Below are 17,513 nucleotides of genomic sequence, written 5' to 3' on the forward strand. Positions count from 1 at the left end.
ATATATTCATAAAGCTCATAACTTATGAGGCATAAGATCATTTGAACTTGAATCAATAGTTAGATTGAACGAATCGAATGAACCACATCATTTTGTAATGGCTCAGAATTGATTCATATCTTTCAAGAAAGAAGCTTTAGTAAGGCAGCTAAATTATTGGAAAAATACTTCCTTTATCACCAAAATGCCTCAATATCGCAAGATATAGAAGAAAAGTTATAGAGTACTTTTTATTTACATAACTACTAACACTACTCTGAAATATTCTTTTTCTAATTCAGATTTTTAGTCTCTCCATTTAACGACAACTCTCTCTAACGCCATAAAATGCAGTCCCTTCACTGTCGTTTTTAGAGTTTACATTGTATATATTTATTAAATTAAATGTATAAATATATGTTTCGTTAACTTTGGAAATATAAAATTTAGTCAATACTATTAAATAATGGTAAGCAGATATTTTATTTAATTATTTATTACTATATTAATATAGAGAAGATAATTACAATATTGATAATGGATGAGAAATTTGAATTCAAGCCCCTTATCTGCAAAGTGACAAGCTTAGAGTATTTTTGAGTTCAGAACAGGGGGGGACATTCTTATACAACGTGATTTTTTTTCGATGGTAGCGCCTTCTATAGACGATCTCCTAGATTCTACTGTGCTCAAGAGATGGCGCTTTAATAAAAAAATGTGATTACCATTTCAAACTGATGTAAACTTCTTGCTTAAAACTATCAGCCATAACTTGATGACATTGTCACTCTGTTTTGTTAGTGTCTATGTCAATGTATCTAATGTAACCAAAACATATTTTAGTGTTAATTTTAGCTTATTAAAACCTTATATTCATGAAAGGTTTTCTCTTATTTCAATTTAATAAGCTAACAACGCAACATGGATAAATATCTTCGCCCTGAAAGATTTGATATCGACCCGTCAGATAGCTCTAGTACGAGAGCTTGGATACACTGGCGTAAGACTTTCGAAAGCTTCATTTCCGTGCAGAAACCGACCGCTTCAGAAACAGATGCACAGTCGGTTCCTCCGTCAGAATGGGACAGCATAAAGTTTCAGCTTTTGGTAAATCATATATCACCAAATATTTATACATATATAAGCGAAGCCACGAACTACGAAGAAGCGATCACAATACTGCAAAAACTTTATGTAAAACCGAAAAATCTAATATTTGCAAGGCACATGTTAGCAACAAGGAAACAACGACCAGAAGAAGGTATTGACACATATTTACAAGCTTTAAAACTGCTTTCTAAAGATTGTGACTTTGCGGCTGTTAATGCAGAAACAAATAAAAACGATAGCGTGCGTGATGCATTCATATCCGGTATATCATCGCATAAAATCAGACAAAGGCTTTTAGAAAACTTAACTCTAACACTTGATCAGGCTTACAACCAAGCACTCTCTCTAGAAACTGCAGAAATCAACTCTCAAAGCTTCAATACTGTATCTTTAAATGCTGTTGCTCCAAAAGCACCAACATTACAAACTGTGCACGACGAGCCCTGCTCTTCTGTTAATAATCCTCGACGACGAAAATGTTTCTTTTGTGGGGGACAAATACATCCTCGCAAGAACTGCCCTGCATTTGAAAAGACTTGTCAGCTCTGCAACAAGAAGGGGCACTTTGCCACTGTGTGCAGAAGCTCTTCCAAAGCTACAAACTCTGTGGTAGGTACTGAAGATCTTTCCGCTTGTATCACAGCAGCGTCACCTTCTTCACTACGTAAAGCTACTGTACCTGCTTATATTCGAGGAATAAGAGCAGAAGCACTTCTCGACACCGGCAGCTCCATCAGTTTTATAAATGACAGCTTTGCAAGACTATGCGGGTTAAAAAGAAAATCCTGCAATCAGACAATTTCTATGGCCTCTCTTAATCATACTTCACAAGTGGAAGGCCAAACTTTGCAAACCCTGAAAATCGGAAATCATAAATATGATAATGTGAATCTTCTTATCGTGAAAAATCTTTGTGCTGACATTATTATCGGCCATGACATCCTCGAAGAACATTCATCGCTAGAGTTCTCTTTTGGTGGGCCAAAACATCCACTTCAAGTATGTAACGTAACGGAAGCATCAGTACCAGCTGTACCACTTTTTGCGAATGTATCTCCCAACTGCAAACCTATTGCTATTAAGTCTCGAAGGCACAGCAAAGAGGATAGTGAATTTATTACAGAAGAGATCAGAAACCTTATAGCAGAGGGCGTGATAGAAGAAAGTAAATCACCGTGGAGGGCCCAAGTACTAATAACAAAAAGCGAAACTCATAGAAAACGCCTAGTGATTGATTACTCTCAGACAATTAATCGTTACACAGAACTCGACGCGTACCCTTTACCAAACATTGAGGACTTAGTTTCGAAAGTGGCAAAGAATAAATTTTTCAGCCTTATAGACCTGAAAAGCGCGTACCATCAAGTGCCTATACTACCCAAAGAAAGGAAATTTACAGCTTTTGAAGCGCTGGGAAATTTGTACCAGTTCAGGCGTATTCCTTTTGGAGTAACAAATGGTGTTTCGAGCTTCCAACGAACAATCGATTGGATAATAAGAAAAGAGAAGCTTCAAAACACATATGCGTATATTGATGATATAACTATTTGTGGCCAGGCTCTTGAAGAACACGATCGTAACTTAGAAAATTTTATGAATGCCGCAAAGAAATACGGTTTAACACTGAGTATACAAAAATGTAAATTTTCTCAAGAGTCAATTAATATACTAGGCTATAATATTCAAAACTACATAATTAAACCTGACAGTGAGCGACTCAAGCCACTGATTAATTTACCTCCACCAAGCGATGTACCTACCTTAAGAAGGACACTCGGCATGTTCGCACATTATTCTAAGTGGATTCCAAACTTTTCTAAACGGATCCACTCATTACGCAAAATTCTAGACCAGTGGCGTTTTACTCAAGAACATTAAATTCAAGCGAACAAAACCATTCTGCCATTGAAAAAGAAGCATACGCCATTGTGGAATCATTAAAGAAATGGAGACATTTCCTTATCGGTAGACACTTTAAGTTAGTAACTGACCAACGCTCGGTTTCTTTTATGTTTAATATGAAACATTCAAGTAAAATAAAGAATGAAAAGATTCAAAGATGGCGACTGGAACTTGCTGCTTTCAAATACGATATTATATACAGACCGGGGAAAGAGAACTATGCTGCTGATGCGCTATCCCGAGTTTGTGCGACTGTAGAAACACGTACTGCAAAACTTTTCTCGCTGCACGAGGCTCTTTGTCATCCAGGGGTAACGAGAATGTTTCACTGGGTTCGCTCTAAAAACCTTCCCTACTCCATTGAAGAAGTCAGAACAATGACAAAATCTTGTCGAACCTGCTCTGAAGTAAAACCTAGATTCTTTCGAAATACCTTTAATGACCAGAGGAAACTTGTTAAAGCGACGGCTGCTTTTGAACGCCTTAGCATAGATTTTAAAGGACCAGTTCCAACAAACAATAATAACAAATTCATACTTACCGTGATTGACGAATTTTCACGTTTCCCATTTGCTTTCCCATGCTCAGATGTAAGCTCGAAAACAGTGATTAAACACCTTAACAACTTGTTTATGATATTCGGCATGCCTTCTTACGTTCATTCAGATCGCGGAACAGCATTTCTTTCCGTCGAAGTACAAGAATTTTTACATGTTCGAGGTATTGCCACTAGTAGAACTACAGCTTATAATCCTCAAGGTAACGGTCAAGTAGAAAAATTGAATTCTACTCTTTGGAAAACGATTCTTTTGGCGCTGAAGACGAAAAATCTTTCGGTAGAAAATTGGGAGCAAGTATTGCCACAAGCCTTACATTCAATTCGATCATTACTTTGTACAGCCATAAATTGCACTCCACATGAAAGAATGTTTAGACACCCACGAAGATCTACTAACGGCACTTCTGTTCCATCGTGGCTTACAAATTCTGGACAAGTCTTGATGAAGAAATTTAATCGTACAAATAAATATCAACCATTAGTAGAAGAGGTTGAATTGATACACAGCAATCCTGACTTTTCATACATTCGGTTCCCAGATGGCCGAGAAACAACGGTGTCGAATCGACATCTAGCACCATTGGGTTCAGAAGGGGTAGATCTGCGAATAAATAATGAACATACTCCTGATTATGATAACGTCGCAGAACCACTTCCAGAAACAGAAGATCAAAACTTGGAAATTCCTCCATCTAATGAAACGGGACCTGTGGTATTTGAAAATAGCAGAGAGCTAGCGACCGAGTTACCGTCATCACCACAGCCGGAGCCAACACTTCGTAGATCTGACCGCGTTCGTAAAACACCGGAATTTTTAAAAGATTATGTTTTAAATTAGTGCGGGAGAATGATGTAAACTTCTTGCTTAAAACTATCAGCCATAACTTGATGACATTGTCACTCTGTTTTGTTAGTGTCTATGTCAATGTATCTAATGTAACCAAAACATATTTTAGTGTTAATTTTAGCTTATTAAAACCTTATATTCATGAAAGGTTTTCTCTTATTTCACAAACGTTCAAAAACTACTTTGATTTACTTTTACGCATATTTAGAGGCAGATTAAGTAAATAAATAATTCAATTTAACTAAATTATGCAATTTAGCAAAATATTTCTAAAGGATATTTTCTAAAATTTTCACATGAAAAATAATGTTATATCAGGTATTGGAATGCCAACTCCCAACGGCAAAAGTGTCATAACAAAAATTTTCTAATTACAAACTGACTCCTGCTTGTTGCGTTACCATTTTGCTGTAGTTCATTTTGTATTTTATCCTGTTTTCTGTATTGTGAGATACTCTAGTAAGCACGTCGAGTCGAGCTTTTAGTTTCTTTGGCATACTGTCGGGATTCTGCACTCAGTTGTACAGTGTAATTAATTATAATAATACCGCTATTTCGTGATATTTTTGTGATTTTGGTCACAATGCCTAAACGATGTGCGTTTGGTTGTTCACCTAATGGTAAGTGATGCATTTACTATAATAGAAAGTATAGAAGTGTAAACTAAGCGATAGAAATACCACGGAAAGTGGAGATCCATATATTATCTGCTTGCAGGAGAGAGTCTTACTAGCATACTTTACGAAATATGATTGCATGCAGACATAGGTAAGACAGCCTTTAAGGCATGTCTATTATTCAGATTGTCTTTTGTTAACATAGCTTTTACTCATTAAAGAAAACACTTTTTAAACGGATTGATGCTATGTATTATTATTATAAACTCACCGTGACCACGCACTCTGTAAAGCTCGCGAAACGTCCGAAAAAAATTAAATTTAAAATTATGTAAATAATTATAAGTTTATAATAATAATACATAGCTTCAATCCGTTTAAAAAGTGTTTTCTTACTATTCAGATTATTATAGTTAATTGCTAGATCTATATGCCTCTCCTAGCGATCCGCCACCCCAAAGGGTTCAATTCGATGTGCAAGAACTTCAGACTATTCTATGGATACTACCTGTATCACAACAAAAATAACCTATCTTTCTGGGACCTTTCCTTGCCTAAAAGTCCTTACCTTAACTTAGGACTATTATATAATAAATTAACTGACAAAGTAATGAAAATACCTGGAAATAAATTTAAGATATACATCTTAAGCGAACTTGTTGTAATAAAGCAATGCACCCCTGCCTATCCCGTAAGGGATTAGAGGCATAGGTGCTCCATACTTATGTTTATGAATGTGTTATGTATATACATATTAACAGACTATTTAAATTACGAAATTGCGTGGTCTTATCCATCTCAGCAACAGCAGAAATTTAATTTAATTTATTTCAGAACACAAAGCCACTATGTAACATATTATTTCATTATTTAATGTTGAATATTAAAACTTTATCAACAAATGGACATGCATATTTTATCTTATTTTTCAGATGCCAGCCTTGATTCATTCCCAAACCCTAAAAGATTCCATCAGCAATTGAATTCTTGGGTTAATCTTACTGGTGATTTTGGATTGACTAATGAAGAGATTTTCAGAGATCATAATGGCAATAACCGCTTAAATGCTTTAGCCATTCCATCTCTTTATTTGAATGGTAAGTAATTGAAATATTAATTTATTTACTTAAACCTTGGATGGTTGAGAAACCAATATATCGTCAATAGCAATTGAATTTTCATTGTGTTACTTATTCCTCCATGAAAAGGTTAACTATTGTGTGTTACTTAATGTCTTATAAAGATTTTAGTGGTAAATTGTTTAAATTTTTTCAGGCTTTCATGGAAAACTTCCTTACCCTAGTGAAATGGTCAGTCAGAAAATGGAACTGAACACCCAATCAGACACAGGTAATTAAAATAATTTAGTTTTTAAGGGACTACAAAAAAAGAGATTTATAATTTGCCTGTATTTCTTTTTTGTGTTTATGTTACTGGATCTTCTCCATCAATCAGCAATAACCATTAATTTAATAGTTTCTGTATTGACATTGGTTCTTCTTTCTTAATTTCAAGTTGTTCTGAACATAATATTATAACACTTTCGAAAATACACCAGGACAAAGCTACCACCAGCTGCACCATTGAAGATATCAATATTAAGTCATTATCATCCATATCAGGTAATAAGAATATAGCTTTTTGAATGAGTACTAAGAGACAACTGACTGCTACTGTACTTGTAGACGGGTTCTTATGTAGAAATCTCAAACAACCATGTCCCCTCGATGAATGCCTGGAAAACAGGTGGCTGGTAGCATCTGGATAAGGAAGGCAGAGGACAGATTGTTATAAATCTAACTATATATTGAAGGATAGGATTCGTATAAGGAATACAAATCCTTGATTTTGTGTAGGTAAAAACATCCCAAATTGTAACTAGCCCTTTCGCTATGTGTTTGTTTAGCTATAGAGGTCATTGCGACAGCAATATTTTCATAAAATACCTGTTTTTTCTAAAGTATCATATCCTCTTACGGTTTTGTATAAGAAGTGGAGTGCTGCAAGGGCTATATTGCACAAACACACACATAACACATTATTTTTATTAAAATAATTAATCGAGATACCTGACATCATTTCAGTTGCCTGTGGCTCAGCATCTACTTCTGCTGTAACCACTCAACAGAATGTTAAGCACAACATGAAAAGATCATCAAAAAGGCATTCAGAATATGCTGCTATAATGCTGGACCATGGTTATTGCAAGAAAAGATCTTCAAAAGGTTGGTGACATCATATTCTAGTCTTTATAGTCGATTAAAGAATAATGCGTTAAGTTAATCATATAGTATGTCTGGCTATACGCCTTCCAGCTAGTTGTGACTTGACTTGCGAAAGGAAGGCTGGCACACGGAGTTGTTTCTTGTAGCAACCCCCTTGTAGGAGGGTCAAAATGTCTATTGTCATACCATAGACATAATTTTTTTTTCTGTTTTATAGATACAGAACCCTTATTGCACGAGTTTGACTTGCAATTGGCTGATTTTATTTAATTATATTTTTTGTTACAGCTTCGGAAAGAAGGGCGCCGTCCAAATTGACAGTAAATAGTTATAGCACTTACAAACTAAACCTCAATAGAAGGATTTTTAAGGTTGTTGCATGTGGAGGTATAATAGCGTTACGGTTCAGGATTATCTATCGGCGGTGTGTGGTGAGTACTGCTTGGTATATGTATACTACAAGTTCAAGGGGATGAGATCAGAAGACTTCCTTAGAAATTTTACATGTGACTCACTGAATAATGATGTGCGAGTAAATTTGTATAGAAAACAAATTCGTAACTTGAGAAGAGAAATCTACAGACTGCGAAAAAGTATTCATTCATTTAAGGCGCGGCTTGCAAAAGCCGAGAAACTGGATGCCAACACTACTTTTCAAAAAGTAGTTAAAGGTATGACATATATATCTCAACCCAAATTGATTACCGCCATACAGATACAAACGGCGAAAAAACAAAAGGATCGTCGTTTTTGTTTGTAAGAAAAAGTTTTGTCCTTGTCTTTGTACAAGAGGAGTCCCAAGTGTTATGCCTTGATGGCAAAATATTTTACATTGCCATCAGCAAAATGTTTAAAACGATTAATTTCTGAAATAAAACTAAAGGGCATCAATGAAAAATTGAAAAAAGTTGTGCATGATTTGCCTCGCGAAGATAAACTGTGCACGTAAATCTTTGATGAGATGTCACTTAAGCCGCAAGTGCATTACGATGCGAGTAATAATACAGGAAGTTATCAAAAATGTGCAAGCAACTGGCTTGACCGTTTTATGTACTGTGTGTGACCAGAGCACAATAAATGTGAGTGTCATTAATGAGCTTGTGACCGACACAAGAGTATATTATCTCAGAAAAGGAAACGAGACCAAAGTTAACTTCTTTGAAGCGAACAAACGAAAAATTATTCCCATTTATGATGTTCCACATTTATTAAAAGGGCTGAGGAATAACCTTCTTACCAGAAACGCATTAAATGCGAATACATTGAACTACCGTATGCTGCCGATAATCATTTGGAGAACTCCGATGCCAACAGAAATAACCATAGGAACATGTTAATATAACAAAAATAAAAAAATGCGCGTGAAAACAGCGGCGCAAATATTCAGCCACAGCGTAGCTGTTGCGACGGAGCATTTGGCAGCCTTAGGAGTACTACCGCAGGCGTGCCGACAAATAATTCCGTTCTTCCTTATAATCACTCGAACTTTCAAAAAGTGTCAAATTTATAGCTAAAAAAAAGAAGGAAATAAAATACGCGTCGATGAATTCGTTGTACCATAAAAAAAATTCATTAAAACGATGGAAGGTATGCAAGAGCTATGGAAAATTTTGTCCCAAAAATATTCTTTTGAATTCATGCTTATGAGGAATTTCAACCAGGATCCAGTCGTAAATTTCTTCAGGAACATCAGGAGCTTTGGGGCGAGGAATATTTCTCCTAACACAGTAAATTTTGAAGAAACAGTCAAAGCCTTGTTGCTTTATAATTAGAACACGCCCGATTCAGTGCAATCCAATTGTGAAGAAGATAAAAACGATTGCCTGCAAACTTTACTCTTTTCTCAATGAAAATCAACTGATAGACGCTGGCGTTCCCAAAGAAAGTAAAATTCCATTTAGGCAGGAATTCATACACGACGCCAATGAAGGTCAATGTAATTTAGGACAGGGGCTATACGTTTGCGGCTGGGTCCTGTCAAAGTGTTTGAAATTTATCATTAAAAGTTGCAAAACATGCAAAAAAGATGTGTGCCCTACATCAAAATGAAACAAACAACAGCTACATATGATCAAAAGAATATTTAAAAAATAAGAAGTGGTTAAATTATCCATCACTCGAGTTGGATTGTTGTTGGAGTTGGTTGGAGACCAATGTTTTAAGGGAATACAAAGTGTATGTGTGACACATTTAAAAAAAATGTTCCAAAGTGTGCTGTAAAAGGTACGATAAAAATGTACACTGACATATTTGTGTCATTTCCCTTCAAATGGGTAACACATAAAGAGGCTTTCAAAAAAAAAATTTGAGAAATTACACTGAATGTCTTAATATACAGTTGGTGCAGGTCAATCAACCGAATATTATGAGGAAAATTGACCTACTCTGGTGATGATGAAATGAAATCTTTCGCCCAAGAATATTTCAACAAACACAAACATTTTAAGAAATAAATATTTGGTTTTTGTTAATGGTATTTTATTTAATTACATGTATCATGTAGGTAAATAAATATTTTTGTCAGTTTATTTGTGAATATTATTGAAGTAAAGCAGTTACAAATATTGTAATACAACCAATATGAGTTACTCTACTCTCAAACTTCAATATTGATTAAACTAATAAGAACTAGGTAAAAGTACTACTATGGTCTAGATTATATAATATAACGATATAGTACCATTGTAGTACTTGTACCTAATTCTTTACCTTTTATAGGGCATAGCTATGTTTTAGACACACACATATAGTTAGTTTTCGATATCGATAAGAGATGGCGTTGTACGTTCACAATGACGTATAGATTAAGATATGACAAAAAAAGCTGTAAGATCTCTCTCTATTCCCAGTATATATTTTCAAACTTTTAATATTAATGTTACCTACTGAATAAACCATGTTGCTATCTTACACAAATTTGTCAATTTTCTATTTATCAAAATGCTAACATAATAAATATTTTCTTTTCAGAAAAAGAGAATAATAAGACAACTAAAAGAGCTATTGATTAACAGATACTAATGATAATTATATCTTGAAGTTTATTAAGGTTCATAAATTCATATCAGACTACGTTTTTTTATAACCTTTTTTTCATTAGGTAGGTATTTGCTGTTTTAAACAATCAACTTTTATAAATGACTACTTAACCTTAACTGAAGTTAAGTCTATGGGTATACATAAATAGAGAAAATTTAAACTCACTAAACATCACTAATAAAAACTAGACTTCTTCGATGATATTAACACATAATCTTCATTAAAATTGACATTGAAAATGTTCAAGCACAAACACCAAGCTTTAATCAAAAACTAATTCAGTGCTCAATTTTCCGCGGTATTTCTATTATTAAGGGCATAGTTCGATTTTTTTGCTTTGTGGTGTAATGGACTAACGAAAAATTTTCATTCATATTTTGAATAAAATTTACGTTAATTTGATAAAATAAATATTGTTAAATATACTGTTAAGTCTTTTAATACGTAAAGGACATGTACAGGCATGTCTAAATGGCTAGAAGAAACGGTGCATTAAAAAAAATTAAAAACACCTTTGCGTGACCATCTGTGTTTTATTAATTATTGATGAAATACAAACATGAATCATAAGGATACTGTATGCTTAAACCTAGACTCAAATACACTTATGGAACTACGAGTTTCGGGACATTAAGCATAATTTAATTAATTTAGGTCACTGCCCTTAAAACGCAACGAGGGACTAAGGTTGTAGGTCTTAAACTACTTATGATATACATGTTAACACTTACATGACTAAACTGAACTGCAGGATCTGGTAACGTATATTCTAAGCAGATAGGTAACAAAAAATATAATGATTAATAAAAACAAAAGTAAACGAGTGCACCGAACACTCCAAATAGGCAAAAATTGAAATATAATGTATAGTAAATGTAACTAGGCCGTTGTTTGGTCTGCAACATAACGTTAAACGGCGTCTTGTTTAAGAACCCTCAAATAAGCCAAGTCAGTTTTTTACCCTAATTTTATGTTAGTTATAAGCTCATGTTTTAAACGATTACATTTGAACATTCCTCCAACTACCGCCACCGAACTTCACTAGAGCAAAAAGAGATTTGTAAATAAAAACAACTGAAAACTGTAATATTTATCTTTTAATTGTTAAAATATTTTTTATGCTTACCATAATTTGATTTTACAAATGAAAATTTCTTACATAAACTTTGTACACACTATTGTATTGTTTTGAAATGTTCCAAAAGAACAAAGAACTAGGTATATAATCTTAATATACAGGGAAAAAAGACGTAAAATATTTATTAAACATATAGTAAATACATGATTACGATAATTATTTCGTATAAAAAAACTAAGATCTAAGGACGGACACGATTATAGTAACGAACGTAAGCAATATTTACAAAGGTTATTTTAGTAGGTACTATTAGCCAAAAAAGCCTTATCTTTATAACCAGCATAGGTACTCTGTAATATCCAATCCGATCCCCAGGTTATATAAGTAATTTCGATATATTCGTAGCGTTGACAAAACCTTGGGATCGCACTGTAAAAGCCAACAATAAAGTGAGCATTGCAATGGCTTCAAAGTACCGAATCCATAACAATCTTTCGAAACTCATATCTTCGTCAACCACATTTTTTTGGTGACTTACGAAAGTTGTGCTTTGGTCGTATTGGTATGGTACATTACGACTAATTATCTTTTCTTATACTATTTAAAGGCATTAGTTTCAAAAGCATGCCAGCTTTCTGGGCAGAATTCTGAGCGTTAGTACATTGCACACAATTTTTAAATATTAATTTTCTCTAATACAAGGCACTAGGAAGCACGATTACCTATTAATTAAGGTATAAAAGTTTATACCTAGATTATATTATTCAAGTATGTTATTAAATGAATGCAGGTAATATTATCACAACTTATAAAACCCTAAGAGATCGTGCGCTTAATCCATATTAACAAGCAAAATATATAACGGAAAGTGGTTTGTATATGAAAGTTTTAAGTAAAAATACTAAAAAATAGATCAGATAAATGCATATAGAAGGCGACATCAGTCTTATTTTACCTTAAATTTATCTACATATGTTTTTTTTATTCACAATAAAATCTAGAAAACTCAGCGTATTTTACAAATATAAATATTATTTTGTTTTCTTTATTAAACCAGAGCTTAGTGAGCAAACTTTTACATAGCAGTCTCTAAGGGCTGACTATGCGATCTACTGGCTTCGGTGATAGCAGAATTTTCAGGGCTGTCAAAATCGAAGTTAGTCTCGAGAATCGCTTCGGATCGTGATCGTTCGTGTAACTCGGATGAGTAATCGTCGAAATCGTGAGACGTTGGGGTCGAATCGTAACTTTGTTGTTCGTAGTTCGAGTAAATGGGTGGAGGGCTAGGAAGACCTTCCTCGTAGTTAGGTACCTCTGTAAGTAATTTTTAATTTGAATGTGAACAAGTAGTGGCAAGAATAAATATATATTTTTAGAGATATTATAGATATTTTTTGATAATTCAACACTTGAAGCAGACAGGTTCTTGAGACAAAATCCCTTTACGACTGGCGTGACCGACTATTGAAATGGTCACGTGACAAAGCGTGACCTAATGTCGTTCTCATACAAATTCTTTTGGAGGTGTCTGTTGGTAATTTTTATCTTTGTTTACGCATTATATTGAGTGTGATTCTCAATAAGGACCATTTATTTAAACTATTAATTTAAAATTGCTATTTCTTATATATATAGTATATAGTTATTAATACAAACTAAACAGATCCATAGTTTCCGAATATTAAAATTTATTTTTGCTAATGTCAATTGATATATTTATTACCTGGAGCTCGTCTTTGACTAAATGTTGTAGTGGAGTGAGGAGCTGGGGCTTCTTCGGGCATACGAGACCTTAATTCCATCAAGAAGGAAAGCTTCTGTTGTGGATCGTAAGATGGCGCTCCATATCTGTTATATTAAGGGTATTTTTGTTTTGGTAGAATATTTACATCGGATTAAGACCAATGATCTAGAAACTATTATCGTGTACTTTTTGAACCCTACATAGGTCATAAATATAATAATTTAAAATTTGTAATCATTTTAAAATTATGATAAATAATGACTTTGGTTAAGCAAAGAGCTATTACTAACCAGTTGGTTAGTTTTGAAGTCAAAGCAAAACTAGCAAAAAAAATTAACTATTTAAATAATGACCATAAATGTATAAAAGTAATGCATGGGACTACAAAAATCACCTTCTATGGCTATGAGAATGTAAACTTTCAACTAGCGTCCTTCTGATAGAGGACAAATCTTTGTTTTTATTTATTTTATTATTTTACAAACGTTGTGTAAAACAAAAGACTTGCGATTAAAAAGAGTGGCGTTTCCGCCACTCGTTTATTGCCAGTTCTTCTCTTCCGTTCTACGCCCTTGATTTGAGAACTGGCAGTAAATTTAAAATTAGAAGCATTTCATATACATTTCTTTCTCTGACGTTTATAAGTGTACATTGTATTACCTGTATGAATAAATGATATTGAATTTAATTTTTTTTACCCATATATCTTTCCCTCTCTCTCCAACTCTCGTTTCATTGCAATAGGGTCGTCATTACTCTCTCTCAAAGGCAGAGTATCTGACGTGAAGTAAGGGGAGGAGTCGGATGGTATAACATCATCGGTTAAGCCACCGGGATGATGAATAATTGGTAACTCCTCAGTCGCTACGGTGTTCATAGATGGCGCACCGCTCGTTGCGCCTGAGTTGTCTCTGTAACCTAAAAAAATAATAAAGTCAACAATTTGAAGGACCGATTTAAATTTACTTTTGTTGGTCATTTTCACCGTGCTTACCGCGCCCATGGCTATCTTCAACATCAAGAGGCTTACGAGTGTGTTGCCTACCTTTAAGGAAATAGAACGTCAATAGTCTTTCCTAGACTTGAAATTCAGGATCCTCATTCAGGATTTTTTCACTAAGCTTCTTATATTAATCGATTTATATAAAAGTAGTTAAGTATAATTTTAATTTTAAAATTATTTTTTAGCGTTACTAAAGTTTCTATTAACTCTAGGAATAATTTTTAATATTTAAAAAATGACAATTTTAAAACGAAGAAGATGGCAGGTAGGTTTCATCTTATAAAATCATTTATTTAATGTCAACAGACGGATTAAAAAACTCACCCTCATTTCTAAAAGCAAGGTTAAATGGTCTATTAACATTTTGCGGTACACTGTATTCGGGCGACGCTGGCTTCTTATTAAACGAGCTATGTTTTAATTGAATGATATTATTTGGATTATGTGCTTCGTAAATATCGAAACTCTGAGTGTCCTCCAACGAGGAATTAAATTGACTTTTCTCCATAGATTCCATAGATGCTGTGGAAGCAAGCATTTTCTTATAATCAGAGGCTTTTGTTAGGGTATCTGTTGATCGGGCACTCTGTAAAAAAATATTAACGGTCAAATAAAAATTGTGAAATCCCTTACAATTTAAATACACATACTAAACAGATTTTTTTTTCATCAAATCACATATTGAAATAAATATTTATATCAATATAATAGAGATACTTTATATCAGTTTACTACAGATACTACTATATAATATACAGAAGTTATAAATTTATTTTTTCATTAAATCAAGAGCGCTACCTTTTTAAAATTAATTATTATTACGCCAGTATCGTGCATTTTCATCTATAAATACAATTACTTATGTACCAAAAGTAATCTAAATCGTGTATAAATACAAGTGTTTTTATTAGTTTATGATTAAAATTCCTACGTATCTGTTGAGTTTGCGTACGCGTATACGTACAGGGATATTGTGTACGCGCATACGTAAAGGAATTTGAAACAAGTTTTTTTTTACTTTTAAGGCTAGTTCAAGAATATCGTTCAATATTTTAGCCAAAGGCAGTTAAACAAATTTTATAAATATTAAATTAAAACGCAAATGTTACTCAAACGAAAGACAATATTCAATTGAAAACTTAAAAAAAACGTCTAATAATAAAATACTTACCATTTGTGTCATTTTCCGCCTATATGTGTTGTCGGGAAAGCCTCCGTTAATACTACCAATAGAACGAACTGAGTGAAGGGACTGCCTTATAGAGTTGCGTCTTTCCAATCGCTGAAGATGTCTAAAAGATAAATTGTAATTGGACTTTATTTTTTATTATTATTTACTTTTACCATTTCTTACATGAAAGATATTATGTGATATTTGTGCTTCAATCTTCTAGGACTACATTACATGGGTGTAGGACTTTACAAATTTTCTTATAGAAGTTCTTAATCAAAGATATTTATCTTTACAAAGTCTGTTGCAAGTGGGAATACGAATGTAAAATGTGATAGTTTAAGTTAATTGACGGTATGTTATATTACTTATTAGCCATAAGAGCTCTAAGACTTATATTTTCTTTAATACTTTATATACCCTAGTTAAATTATCTCTATTTATATTGTAATCTCTAAGTAAAAGTAATAAAAATATACCTGTGCTTTGATTTTGAGTACCAACAGATCAATGCAAGTATGACTAAAATCACTGCAGCTGCCAGCACTCCGATGAAGGCTACTGCTAAAGTATCACCTTGCCATGACAGTGGGTCTATTTTTATCTTTGGATCTGCAATATATTAAAAAATTAAATAACGAATAAATATTTGTAAGTTTTTTGAATGTCTGTAATCGAGTAGGTTTTCGGTAATTCTCTTTAGTTCATTATCATTGAATAATGAAAAATCTATGTAATATTCAATGCCGAAAGTAATTATAATAAATAGGGGGAATTAGTATCAAATACTTTTAGATAAGGATGTTTTAAGGAATTTAAAAATAAGAAAACCAATTTCCACCCGCACCTTTGAGCTGGAATTCGTGTTTTGGCAAGATTTTTACGACATTTTCAGTTACTAACAGTAATCATTATATTTCCGACTACTAAGGCCCTACCCCAGCACGAATTGCTGTGTCAGTGTCTCGGGGTGGACTGTGGTATGCTGCGGGAGCTGGAGCGCTGAGGCGCGCCGGCCCGTAATAACAATTAGTTATGCAAAACATTTTTTTTTCTGAAATGGATTACTTGGCTTACGATAAAATATATCGTGTAAATTTCTAAATCATGTTCTATATACATTTTCGTCATAAAATGAATTCAAAGTGTCAAAAATTGGCTATGTTTGCATTTTTTTCTATCGAGCGAAGTTATTTAAATCATCGATTTTAAAAGAAGAACAAAGTATAACCAAAAATAAAAGAAGATTTACTACTGTTTGGAATAATAGATTATACATACCAATTTCACAAATAAACGCATTCTTCTGATTACAGTCAGTAATTTCGATATTGGAGAAAGCAAACGATGTACACTGAGTCACATAGTCGATGTGATTCACCCACACACGATCACCATATTGGAACCACTGATTCTGACGTTGAATGAAGTCGTATAACGCTGCATAGTTTCCCGATACGTACGGCATGGATGCGTTATCGGACTGTAAAAATAATAATAATAGTGTTGTTTCTACGGTGAAGACATAGACGAATGGGGAATTTGACTGAAACTACCTCTCTGAGAAAAATGCCTCAAACCGAAAAATCGCTGGTCAAATGAAACGAATTATTATTTTCGTTTAGCGTACGCAAGATTCATGCATTTAAAAATTTGTGACTGGAATAAATCGCGTATAACAACAGTTTTAGATGGAATCTCTTTTAAAACACCGGTCAATACTGCATTTAAACATAGTCTTAGACAGAATTAAATGATATGAAAACATGAGTCACTCACCAAACAGAACAGTCTTGCCTCTTCGTACGTCATTGGAGCACCGACATACATATAGCAAGTTCCGGATACAGAATCCCAACCCGGGGGGCATTTTCCCCCTCCGAGTACTGTTAAATTGTTCATATAGTATGGTCTATAATCGACTTCTAATAGTAAGGGATTATCAGACTGATCTCGAATTCGGCCGGCAACGGCAAAACTCTCATTGTAACTCCAGTAGTTATGTTTCGCGTCTATTCTGGTACGCCAAAGGTCTAGAGCGCTGAAAAGTATAGCTAAATATATATGAGGTATTCAAACCATATAAAGGCACAATTTTGTTTGTGCACAATGAAATAATAATAAAAAAATTGTTTGACGTTCCTTAAAATTAAAGCTAAAACTGCTCAGTATTTTAACACAATAACTATATATAAACTTATTGAGCAGAAAGTAAACTCAATACGACGTCAGTTTCATA

At 33.7% G+C, this 17,513-nt stretch overlaps 3 protein-coding genes across 5 annotated transcripts in view; 2 read left to right on the forward strand and 1 right to left on the reverse strand.

Annotated features, from left to right (window-relative positions):
- Positions 1-725: 725 nt before the first annotated feature.
- LOC123720255 lies at positions 726-2,967 on the forward strand. The gene has a single exon (XM_045676794.1). The coding sequence runs from the start codon at positions 901-903 to the stop codon at positions 2,965-2,967; it is 2,067 nt and encodes a 688-aa protein (XP_045532750.1). The 5' UTR covers positions 726-900.
- A 1,752-nt stretch (positions 2,968-4,719) lies between these two features.
- LOC123720773 lies at positions 4,720-9,357 on the forward strand. The gene is made up of 5 exons (XM_045677534.1): positions 4,720-5,017; positions 5,947-6,111; positions 6,290-6,364; positions 7,099-7,239; positions 7,528-9,357. Exons 1-5 carry the CDS (start codon positions 4,981-4,983, stop codon positions 7,713-7,715), a joined length of 606 nt encoding a protein of 201 aa, XP_045533490.1. The 5' UTR covers positions 4,720-4,980; the 3' UTR covers positions 7,716-9,357.
- Positions 9,358-10,994: 1,637 nt separating this feature from the next.
- Positions 10,995-17,513, reverse strand: part of LOC123720589 (protein bark beetle) — a 35,758-nt gene continuing 29,239 nt past the window's right edge. For 2 of the 3 annotated variants that reach the window (XM_045677265.1, XM_045677264.1), the window contains 8 exons: positions 17,054-17,315; positions 16,556-16,757; positions 15,754-15,886; positions 15,275-15,395; positions 14,428-14,689; positions 13,799-14,018; positions 13,080-13,204; positions 10,995-12,670 (listed from right to left, as the gene is read on the reverse strand). In XM_045677265.1, the coding sequence (XP_045533221.1) occupies positions 12,432-12,670; positions 13,080-13,204; positions 13,799-14,018; positions 14,428-14,689; positions 15,275-15,395; positions 15,754-15,886; positions 16,556-16,757; positions 17,054-17,315 (1,564 nt within the window). In that variant the 3' untranslated portion in view covers positions 10,995-12,431. Of the gene's footprint in view, positions 12,671-13,079; positions 13,205-13,798; positions 14,019-14,038; positions 14,146-14,427; positions 14,690-15,274; positions 15,396-15,753; positions 15,887-16,555; positions 16,758-17,053; positions 17,316-17,513 lie in introns of those variants that run through there. The other variant, XM_045677266.1, reaches the window with a different exon arrangement.

The sequence above is a fragment of the Pieris brassicae genome, chromosome 2 (genome assembly GCF_905147105.1).
Source record: "Pieris brassicae chromosome 2, ilPieBrab1.1, whole genome shotgun sequence".
NCBI classification, from domain to species: Eukaryota; Metazoa; Arthropoda; class Insecta; order Lepidoptera; family Pieridae; genus Pieris; species Pieris brassicae.